At 40.2% G+C, this 12259-nt stretch overlaps 1 protein-coding gene across 1 annotated transcript in view; it reads left to right on the forward strand.

Annotated features, from left to right (window-relative positions):
* The first annotated feature begins 1836 nt into the window (after positions 1-1836).
* Positions 1837-12259, forward strand: part of LOC107549570 (gamma-aminobutyric acid type A receptor subunit delta) — a 36547-nt gene continuing 26124 nt past the window's right edge. Inside the window, exon 1 of the mRNA XM_016230710.1 lies at positions 1837-2082. Within this exon, the coding sequence (XP_016086196.1) occupies positions 2015-2082 (68 nt within the window). The 5' untranslated portion in view covers positions 1837-2014. The remainder of the gene's footprint in view (positions 2083-12259) is intronic.

The following is a 12259-nucleotide window of genomic DNA, read 5'->3' on the forward strand; positions in this document are numbered from 1 at the left end:
ATTCATTAGCCTGTTTGTTTGATGAAAAAAGATTAAATGTAGTTGCAATAAATGTGTTAAGAATCCATACAACTGCAGCAGTGGAGGACTATTATTCTGCTGCGTGATACTGCAGAAGAACTGATGATGGCACGGTTTGATCTTCGGCTGACCAATCAGCAGAAAGGGGCGTTTAATTGTGTAGTTTACCTGTAGAAATCAAATATTCAAGCTGTTTATTCATGTTTCCACCCATGAACGAAAAACAAAAATTTAAGATGAACTCTCGGTTTTTTTGTTTTTTGGGGAAAAACGAAAAAGGAGCCGTTTTCTAATTTTTCTACTTTCAATATTAAATCAAAAAACGAATGATCGAATGATGCATGGATTCAATCTCATTCACTGACCCATATCTCTGTTGTCTTCTCTCTCTCTCTCTCTCTCTCTCTCTCTCTCTTTCTCTCTCTCTATCTCTCTCTCTCTCCTTTCTTTCCACTCTTGGTTACTACTAACTCTCAGAACAACAGCTTAAACACTTGGCCTGTTTTGTTGATACAGCTAACTGATTTTGGACAGTTCTTAATCAGATGGGAAGCATAAACAATATTTATCATTGAACATAGGGTTTCTCATTGTGCAGTGAATATATTCTGCTAGGTCAGTCATGATTTACTAAAACAATAGCTTATGCAATCACTGTCACTGAATGCAACATTACATAATTTCAGCCCCAAGTTCAAGGTAGGCTAATTGTACAGACAACACACAATAGTCTACACATTGAACAGGACAGAAACAAATCAAACAATAGCCTAATCTAAGAGTAAGTGCACTGGTAAACTATTGAAAAATGACAATATATTAACGTGGGTAGAATATGTGTTTGAGGCCTTCTACAAATCATTACCTCTTCATAAATGCATGTGTAACAGCATCGCGAACCAGGACGCTTAAAATGCGCTGTGGCTGTAGAGATAGGCTAAACCTAAAACTATGCTGTGATTTGTGAAAAATGAATACACTGGCTTTGAAGTATTCATTGACATGGGCTAAAGATGACTGTTAATCAGGGTTGATGTTACATAAGAACTCCTCTACAAGCGGAGGATTTAATCTGATGTGAACGTAGAGGAGGGGATTTGCAGCTAGTATCGTAGTGTTGGAGAATCTGATTCATTTAAATGAATCGGTTTGTTCGAACGGTTAGTTTTGCTGTACCGGTTCTTTCAAGTGCGTTGCATTCTTTTGCAGGTACATTGAAATGTGTCTTATGGTTTTCATTATTTCATATAGCCTGCAGTGTGACGTGTTGTAGATTGGTTGTATTTGGAATAAACTTCTCTGTTCCAGTGCGATCATATAAATCAAAACTTTTTTTTTTTTTTTTATTAATTAATTAATTAAATTTATTTTTGGATTCGGACCGGTGCACATGTCTTCAGAAATACACGTCCTTTCAAGGGGAAGATATTATTATTATTTTTTATAAAATAGGTTATTATCAGAAATGTCTATTTTGATTTCATGGTAAATTGTCCTGTTTTTCTATATAGATAATTCAGTTTAATGCCATGGTCCAAATAAAATATTGCATAATTATTCATTTGTGCAAAATGCAATATATGCTAACAATGTAAAATTCCTGTATGCAAAAGCCCACTACATTTGACAAGAACAACAGCAAGTCATTTAAGAAGTCATTGATTAGCCAGTAGGCTACTGCACAGCATTCAGTAAGTAGCTCGCAGATGGTGAAGTGATTCAAGAACGCTTCCCTCGATTCGACAGAATCATTCAAAAGAACCGGCTCATAAGTACGATTCGTTCGAGAAACGGACCTCGCGATGGTTCAGGCTTTAGAGAGAGGGAGAGCTGTCTCTGAGAGGAAGCGAGATATGTGTGCACTGGCTAAAATATGGATCATTTCCATTCCATTCCATTTTCCTGCGATTCCCCTAAGAGGCTGTGAAAACTAGGATATTTTAATCTGTCTGTCTCCTTTCAGCCCGAATCAACTTTGCCGTTTTTGCGCAAAATGGATGCAGTGAGTTTTGCCGTGAGGATCTTCTGGTTTGTGCTCATCGGGGGGAACAGAATGAGCAGGTGAGAATGCGCGCGTGCTTAACACAGCAGTGTGAGGACGAGGAGAATACAGCTGCACACACACACACGCATATCTAAGTACACTGTAGTTTAATTGATTGTCAAAATATTGCCCATTTAGGATCTTTAAAGAGGCTTAAGCACTGAATAAATGCATCTGATTTCTGAGCAGAATTTGAGCTGATCTGTGAACATCCATAATCCTCTCTTTTCAGAAATGGTTTAAAGGGGGGGTACAATGCTGTTTCATTTTTGTTGTTTACACTGTTAAAGAGTTGGATTTTCATGCTAAGCATGGACAAAGTTTCAAAAAAACAATTTGGACGTATGCCTGAGTATTTCTGTGCTGATATTTCCAGTGAATCCTAGAATTCTTATGCTTCTGCCTTCAACGTTAAACAGAAAGGAGCATACCCGCAATTATAGTATGACACATTTATTGTTTAAACGTGTAGATCAGAAGATAATTTATCAAAACTGTTCATTGTCATGGACATCATGCATATACTGTCATCCGGTAGATGAGTACATTTCTAGAGTGCCTGGCCGTCAGAGTGCGAGTGTCGTCATATAAATATTCACTTACAGTACCCAATATGCTTATATCTCATATTCTCGTTGTTGCTTGGATATGGGACAGATTTTCATGTTCGTGTCTTTTGCTTTATAAATAAGATACATCGTTGTGGTTATGTATCGCTGGTGGTGGGTAGTTAGATATAAATAATATGCTGTCATTAATATTTCTGTACGTTTATGTGAGGAGCTCTCTGCATTACAGTTTAAAATATGCATGTATTCATTTGTATATTGGTCAAAAGGGGTTTTTAAGCATCAAAACAGTGAAAGTTCAATACAGCTTTATTTTTTTCCCCATACATTAGAATGTGTCCTGTTTATTTTTTTTAATCTTGGCAAAAAAAAAAGGCTTACTTCTTTAGTGAGAAGATACTCACTAAAATGTCATATACAGAATGAAAATAAATAAATAAAAAATATTTTCAGGCATGTTCACAGCAAGAATCATTAGATGACATAAAAAAACAGATTCTATTCCTGGATAACACTGCAGCCCCCACCCAAATTTAAATTTTCAGTCTTTACCAATCTTTGCCTCTATCCTTCAAACCACTTGGTTGTACCCATTTGCCAGCTATATACTATATATATATATATATGAGTATTATCACTTTTTCTTTTATATATTAAAATAAGTACAGGTCAGAATATGTATGTTGTTTCATTTTTACATTTTTATCTGTTACGCTGAATGACTATGGAACATTATTTCAATCACATATTTTCACAAAAGTTACTGGAAAAAGGCTTACTTCTTTAGTGAGAAGATACTCACTAAAATGTCATATACAGAATGAAAATAAATAAATAAAAAATATTTTCAGGCATGTTCACAGCAAGAATCATTAGATGACATAAAAAAACAGATTCTATTTCTGGATAACACTGCAGCCCCCACCCAAATTTAAATTTTCAGTCTTTACCAATCTTTGCCTCTATCCTTCAAACCACTTGGTTGTACCCATTTGCCAGCTATATACTATATATATATATGAGTATTATCACTTTTTCTTTTATATATTAAAATAAGTACAGGTCAGAATATGTATGTTGTTTCATTTTTACATAAATATCTGTTACGCTGAATGACTATGGAACATTATTTCAATCACATATTTTCACAAAAGTTACTGGAAACATTGAAGTAGACACTTTACTTGTACTTAATATGCTTTTATGTATTAAATCACTTTGGTAAATTTAATTTGATGTGGACACTAAAACGGGATGTCTCGTCTTTGACCCATATACATACACATCTCTCCCTTTGCTTGTTGTGCAGTTCACAGTTCATGTCTCTTGTGGATGTGCGTCACAACATTAGGGTTTTGCCCCCTTGTGTATGTACATTTATGAGCTTTTATGTTGTTCTTTTTTTGGGATGAATCTCACAGAATCATCACTACTGTAGGTCAAATTTCACCTCAAAATAAAAAGATAAAAATAAAAAAAATAAGACATGCATAAACTTTATGAAAATTCTATAATGCCTATTTTAGGACCATCCCAACATACAAAAATATGCTGTTGTTTTTATTCACATTGTGGAAAGGTTATGATAAAATTTAATGTACTTAATATGAAAGTGTGAATACATTTGTAAAAATTTCATTTCAATTTCAGTGAAATTAACTTTTTTAAATAAACATTCTCTATTATTGTTGTTCTGAGGAGAGCATAATATGACAGCCACCCATATACAGACAGAGAGAAGTTTGTAAGTGGAACTGGACCAGACTTTTGCCTTGCAAAAGGGATTGTCTTTTGAAAATAGACTGTTTAATTGATATATAAGCTTAATTTAATTGGGTGATGGTCGTGGATGAATGGCACAACAATGGGCCTCAGGATCTCGTTACGGTATCTCTGTGCATTCAAAATGCCATCAATAAAATGCACCTGTGTTCATTGTCCATTACATACGCCTTCCCATACCATAACCCCACCGCCACCATGGGCCACTCGATCCACAACGTTGACATCATCAAACCGCTCACCCACATGACGCCATACACGCTGTCTGCCATCTGCCCTGTACAGTGAAAACCGGGATTCATCCGTGAAGAGAGCACCTCTCCAAAGTGCCAGACGCCATCGAATGTGAGCATTTGCCCACTCAGGTCGGTTACGATGACGAACTGCAGTCAGGTTGTGCTCATTAACATAGATTTAAGCCCTATCCGCATGGGATTAGTATTATTTGGGGACCTTGTGTGATTTTTAAATTACCCCCCCACATCTGAATTTCGTGTGGTGCATTCGCACGGGATAAGCGAAGCCTGTGATTTTACTCGAATTTACTGACTTATCTCCCGTATACCCAGATGTCAAGGCTTTGAGAGTCCCGTTCTATGGTCCAGATGGATTTTTAAAAAAAAGAAACTAATATAGTTTGGTGCACTGTGTCATTTACATTTCACCAGGTTAAAATAATATCTCAAGCTTTATGCTTGATTTATTTGTAACACATTAATCTAAAAACCTTTTGAGCTTTCACTTTCTGCAAATTGTATGGTGTAGCGATATGATGACAGCACCCAAAATACTATCAAACACTCCAACGCAGCTCCATTCTTCACGGAAGATGGATAAAAAGGCGCACAGCAAACAAAAACCTCAAAATTATATGCGACCCGCCAAATGCTGGCCGAATCACAGAGATGCCAATTCGCACGGGACTAATATTATCACAGGACCTCAGCGTTCGGCGAAATATGGTAGGTCCTTTGCGGGGGAATTTTTACTTTACAAATTCGTTGTAATCGTACAAATTCGATTCGCATGGGATTAAGATCACAGACAACCTCTGCAATTATTACAAATGACTGGAGGTCACCAGGTAATACTAATCCCATGCGAATAGGGCTTTAGACAGATTTGTGAACAATATTTGAGAGAAATAGGCCTTTTGTGTACATAGAAAAAGTCTTAGATCTTTGAGTTCAGCTCGTGAAAAATGGGGGTAAAAACAAAAGTGTTGCGTTTATAATTTTTTTCAGTGTATATACAGCCAACTTACCATTGTCCCACGACAGTTTTCCAACATCCTCCCATCACTCGGCTGTGCCAAAAAATTCCTCAGATCAGAAAGTGGATAGTATTTAAGCCTGAGGCAAACACTGATTAATTCCTATGCACAGTTCTCGTGGAGAATGAACAAAGCGGATCTGTATGATCTATTCATCACCCTGCAAATCAGCCAACCTCACTCTTAAATCCACTCCAGCCCCCAAGGCAGCCAATAGATCGGGCAAAGCTTGCAGGGCCCCGAACTCGCCTCTCTCAACAGCACCATCGTCCCACACAAGACCCGGCTCTCCTCGAGCGTTGGGTCGCAGCGGCAAACCTTCAATGAGCCTAGGCCGCGCCCCAGCTCTCACAGCAGCACGGCCTCACTCGCTTCCTGCTTCAGCTCAGCCTTTCGCCGCGGCTCTTCCGGCCTCAGCGCCGTACGCAGCCGGCCCTCCAGCTCCTGTAGCAGACACTAACAATAGGCTGCCTCAGCTAGTGGCGCAGGCCACCAGTGTTGCCAACTAATTTTTAGGTAAAGTAGCTAAAGGCAATGTCGTTTGTTGCTAGAAGCCATTAAATGACGTTGTGACATCATTGAATTATGATGCCATTATGTAACCATGATTCAAAACTGTGTAGAATACACACTGAAATTACTCAAATTTTCTGTATTAATTTTCACGAGCATTTTACCTGTATTTTAAATTACACATTGCACTTTAATAGATTGATAGATAAGAATAAGATCGATTTTCGAAATAAGATCAACTGCACCTAAATGAGTATCAATTAGCAGCAAACTAACAACTGAGGTGTTTCATAAATAAACAATTATTATTGATCAAGTGCAACTAGAAACTTAATTCACATGCGATGTGTACTGCTAGGCACCTCTCTCCAAGTCTTTACAAGCTGATGTGCTGCTTGACTGGCTAGCTGTCCTAATACTTTCTTCTTTCTGCGTGGTTAAGAGGAAAATGCATGGACGCTAGCTTGAGGCTGCCGCCGCTAGCGGTGTAGGCTACACAGGCTCTCCAGCATTTTCTTCCGGAGGTCACATACTCCCCTTCCCGTGGCCTACAGCTACAGCAGCTGAAGCAAGCGTGAGGCTGCCTCCGCTTGCAACACAGGCCCTCACATCTAATTATTTCCTCCATTTTCCTCTAACACTTCTCCTAGCCTCCCTCCTCAAGCCTCCGCCGACAATCGTGGCCCCCTCTCCTCTCCCTTATACTTTTCTTCTGCACTCAAAATCACAATATTCTCTTTTCACAGCAATACTTCTGCCCATCCCACCAAATACTGTGGCCCCGGAGCCACCCCAGTGGCTCACAACATGCGAGCACAGATCCTGGCAGGTGCGGACGTAGAACTCTCATCTAGGGCAGTCATTAACGATTATTTTGGTAACTGAGTTATTGGTCAATTATTCGGTTGATTAATCAAGTAATCTGATAATTATATCGTATTTTTATGGTAATAAAAATAAACTTAATCAAGGCTTTAAAATGACCTAAAATACATATGCAACAGCAATGAGGCAATAATAATTGGTTTAAATAAAGTGTCAAAAGCAAGTAACAGTATGGTTTTGCTGATCAAAACAAAACTTAAAATACATAATGTATTATAAAAAATTTAAGTAATGTACATTACGCTTGATTATATCAAAGACCTACAGACAGCGCAAACAGTCTAATGATTGCTTTTTACATGTCACTGTGTGATCTAATCCTTGTTTGATATTGACTAAACAACATTTAATTCAAATGTCCAGTAAATCTTTAATATTTGGCCATTTCCTTATGACAGAAATGTCACAGCAACTGTAATTTCTTGAATATGTGGACATCAAAACGTGTAAACCCAGAGTGAGAGTTTGAACTTTTATTTTGAAATCCTATTTTGATGCCTATCCATCTGGATTCATGGCACTCATTCGGGGTACGCTGGCACAGTAAATTTCTACTTTCGCTGTATGCTTAACTTTCGGATGCAAAGCAGCCCCAAGAATTTTTTATATAATCAGAAGCAGTTTGTTCGATTTGTTGAACAATTTAACAATTTTCCCACCTCATTCACCTGCTCGGTGACTTTCTAATCGTCCCCCCTCCCAACGCCATCCCAGCTGCGCTTATCCATACAGTTAAAAAAAGTTTTCTGAGCTCGGAATTCCCATCGCCCAGCGGCAGATGGGGGGCTCTCCATTCCAATGCAGTGAGCTGCTGCTCCCGTTGGTCGCAGTGTGGACCCTCCATCTGTCGTTTCGGGTCGTGCCACTTATTCAGTGGCAGGTGGGGCTCTCCAGAGTCAGACCCATCGCTAACCCCAGTACCTCACTATTCGCAACTCGTATTCCCATAACCTATCCCTTAAAACCCCTCCTCAACGCTTCACTCAATTCCATCCCCTAAGCAGTTTCACCCAGAACCCTCCATTCTTATCCATCAGGTTGGAGATGTTTCAAAGCATTCCCACCTCTCCTATAACCTGCCATTTCCTGATTTTTCTCTCCTCTCAATAACTTCATTCGTTTTCTATCTTAATTACCTTCCTACCTTAATCCTACAGCTCCAAGCTGGGTCTATTAAAGGTTATTTAAGCGGCATCCAATTTTTCACAAATGATTTTGTGGCTCCCCCTCCCTGAAATAAATAATTCTCAAACCTCTCTCATAATTAAAGGAATTCAGCGCTCCCAAACATCAAGCCTGGATGCCAGACAACCTTGGACATCCTTACAAAATGCATCCAGAGATTCCGCAAAGGGTACCATTCACTCCATACCGCTCGTACCCTTGACACCATGTTCATATTGGCTTTTTTTCAGTTTTCTGAGATGCTCAGAACTCACAATAACCTCCAGATTCAACCGCAAACTCCATCCAACCATCTCTGATGTGTTTGACAGCAAAACTATCTCCTACTTTATTAAACTAAATAAGACAGACCAAGAAAGAAAAGGCCACTTCATTTACATTTTCAACCTCCCGTCTCCAGTTCAACCATATCATGCCATTTTCTCTTACATCCAATTCAGGAGCTCTCAATATAATTCCCCTCTCGACCCTCTATTCATCGATGACTCTACCCACCCCGTTACACGTTTTTGGTTCCAAAAACACTTAAAAGTAATCCTCGCTCAATCGGGATTTCCAGCAGAAAAATTTTCGAGCCACTCCTTTCGCATCGGGGCAGCTCCCTCCGATTGCAGTGTGAGCCCTCCATCCGATGCTTCGAATCGGGCTGCTCATTCGGCGGTGGTCGAGGCTCTCCCTTCCAATGCCGTGAGCCGCAGCTCCCTTTGGTTTCAGTGTGAACCCTCCATCCGTCATTTCAAGTTTTATTGCTTATTCAGCATCGGACAGTGGGCACGTTCGGCAGCACAATTGCAGTGAGCCTTGGAAGTGAGTTCTCTGGGTTCAAGCTATCCGAGCTCGGAGCCCTCCCTCAGGACAGCATGGCAAATATTAACATTTACATTTAGACATTTAGCAGATGCTTTTATTAAAAGCGACTTACAAATGAGGAAAAATGCTTACTATTTGCTCAATCTAATTATATGTAAGTGCGAACTCGTGAAATTATGTTTTATTAACAAGGTTTGGGAGGAGTACGATCAGATAATCAACCAATTTGGCACAGGTGGAACTTCTTCAGTTAATCCGCTTAACTAGCACAATACATGTGTGTATATATATATACAGAAGTGAGTACACCCCTCACATTTTTGTAAATATTTTATTATATCTTTTCATGTGACAACACTGAAGAAATGACACTTTGCTACAATGTAAAGTAGTGAGTGTACAGCTTGTATAACAGTGTAAATTTGCTGTGCCCTCAAAATAACTCAACACACAGCCATTAATGTCTAAACCGCTGGCCACAAAAGTGAGTACACCCCTAAGTGAAAATGTCCAAATTGGGCCCAAATTGTCAATATTTTGTGCGCCCACCATTATTTTCCAGCACTGCCTTATCCCTCTTGGGCATGGAGTTCACCAGAGCTTCACAGGTTGCCACTGGAGTCCTCTTCCACCCCTCCATAACGACATCACGGAGCTGGTGGATGTTAGAGATCTTGCGCTCCTCCACCTTCCGTTTGAGGATGCCCATGCTTGGCCAATCCATCACCTTTACCCTCAGCTTCTTTAGTAAGGCACTTGTCGTCTTGGAGGTGTGTTTGTGGTCATTATCATGTTGGAATACTGCCCTGCGGCCCAGTCTCCGAAGGGAGGGGATCATGCTCTGCTTCAGTATGTCACAGTACATGTTGGCATTCATGGTTCCCTCAATGAACTGTAGCTCCCCAGTGCTCTCAAGCACTCATGCAGCCCCAGACCATGACACTCCCACCACCATGCTTGACTGTAGGCAAGACACACTTGTCTTTGTACTCCTCACCTGGTTGCCGCCACACACGCTTGACACCATCTGAACCAAATAAGTTTATCTTGGTCTCATCAGACCACAGGACATGGTTCCAGTAATCCATGTCATTAGTCTGCTTGTCTTCAGCAAACTGTTTGCGGGCTTTCTTGTGCATCATCTCTAGAAGAGACTTCCTTCTGGGACGACAGCCATGCAGACCAATTTGATGCAGTGTGCGGCGTATGGTCTGAGCACTGACAGGCTGACCCCCACCCCTTTAACCTCTGCAGCAATGCTGGCAGCACTCGTACGTCTATTTCCCAAACACAACTATATATATATATACAGCCAACTTACCTCTGTCCCGCGACAGATTTCCGGCATCCTTCCTCCATCCCAACTCCTCACTATTAAACTATCATCATCCCATACTATAGATTGGGGGAATTCTCTGGGTTCGGGCTATATTCCGAGCTCGGAGCCCTCTCTCAGGACAGCACGCCAAATATGCTTACTATTTGCTCAATCCAATTATATATAGTGTGAACTTGTGAATAGCTATTTTAAAGATATTTGAACAAATTACAACTTACTGTTTTTAATGTTTTGCACAATAACATAATCTCACAAACTCATTTCAGATTATTTAATAAAGATGTCATATCTCAAAGGTATAAAAACAGCCCAGGTTAAGACAGCATCTCTTAATATATTTTGCTTGCATTCTCTTTTATGACACACCCAGTTCAGTTCATAGAGTCAGTTTAATGGCTGCTGTAAATGAACACACACACACAGGTTTGTTTTTGTGAATTGTGGGGACATTCCATAGGCGTAACGGTTTTTATACTGTACAAACAGTAAATTTTCTATTGCCCTACACCAGTAGTTCTTAAATTGGTGTACGAGTACCCCTGGGGATACGTGAGATGACGGTGAGGGGTACACGAACAAATTTCTGAGTTTTGGCATTCATTTAATACCCCAACTTAAAGCAACATTAAAACCGAACGTATTTCTGACAAGCAAAATGCCGCTTCTAATGTAAAAACAGGAAAATGGGGGTGCCGTAAACGGTCAAATACATAATAACCAATCAGCTTACCTCATTTTTTGCGGTCAAAACTGACTGCATCCACACAAGCAGCGTGCATGTGATAGGATGGCCGCTGAATATGCTGCTTTAGCAAATCGCGCTGCTGTTCAATGTATCTTTAAAGTAGATCTTTACTTAATAGCATGAAGAGCAAATATTGACACGCAGAGTACATTGAGATCGATTTACACTCTCTTCGATACAGACACACTCTGTGCGTGTTATTGTTTTCATGTTTAAGATACGAGCAAGAATGCAAATTTCCCTGAAAATCCAAACGATAAATTTTTACAACAGTTCAACAAACAAGGTAATATTAAAGGGGTCCTGTTATGCTCTTTTAAAAAGTCTTGATTTTGTTTTGGGGGTGTACATGCTCTCATGCTTGGTGGTTTGAAAAACGCATTATTTACATTATTTACATTATTAAAATACCTTTCTCCCCATTCTGGCACAAACGGCTCGATTAGTTCCGGCTTTGATGAAGGTCCGCCTTCCGAAAAACTAAATGTGTTCTGATTGGTTAGCTGTCCCCGTGCGTTGTGATTGGCGAACAGCTTAGACGGTGTTTCAGTACTGCCACGCCCCTTGCTCCGTTTTTCAACAAAAGCTTTTTGGCGAATCCGGCAGGCACTGTACTCCCTCATGTTGTGGAAGCTGTCCTCTGTAAAATGCGCAGCACACAATAGCAAATTGGGGTTATAATGCTCAGGGACAGAGTTAACACTGTTTCCTGACATCTTCCACTTTCGGAAGCCCAAACAAAGACGTTTGGACACGGAGGTGAACAAAACTGCATTTCAGGCTGTCGCGCACCGGACGAGAAGCACCACATTTTAAAAATTCTAATAGATTATTTTCTATGAGTGTAGGCACACCGGCAGCGCCGTTCGGTGTCTGTCCGCAGTGCCCAGCTATGTCATGTTGTACTTGTAAGAATTATTCTAGACATGCCGAAAATTTGAAGCTACAGCACAGCAGCTCTTCTTCTTCGTTTTCTCTGATGCACTAACTCTGCAGCAGCACTTCTTCGTCATCGTCTCGTCTGATGCACTCACTCAACCAAGCGTTCTAACCACAACCTCGCCCCCCCCCCCCCCCCAACCATTCGAATTTC

The sequence above is a fragment of the Sinocyclocheilus grahami genome, unplaced genomic scaffold, assembly GCF_001515645.1.
Source record: "Sinocyclocheilus grahami isolate Dianchi unplaced genomic scaffold, SAMN03320097.WGS_v1.1 scaffold375.1, whole genome shotgun sequence".
NCBI classification, from domain to species: Eukaryota; Metazoa; Chordata; class Actinopteri; order Cypriniformes; family Cyprinidae; genus Sinocyclocheilus; species Sinocyclocheilus grahami.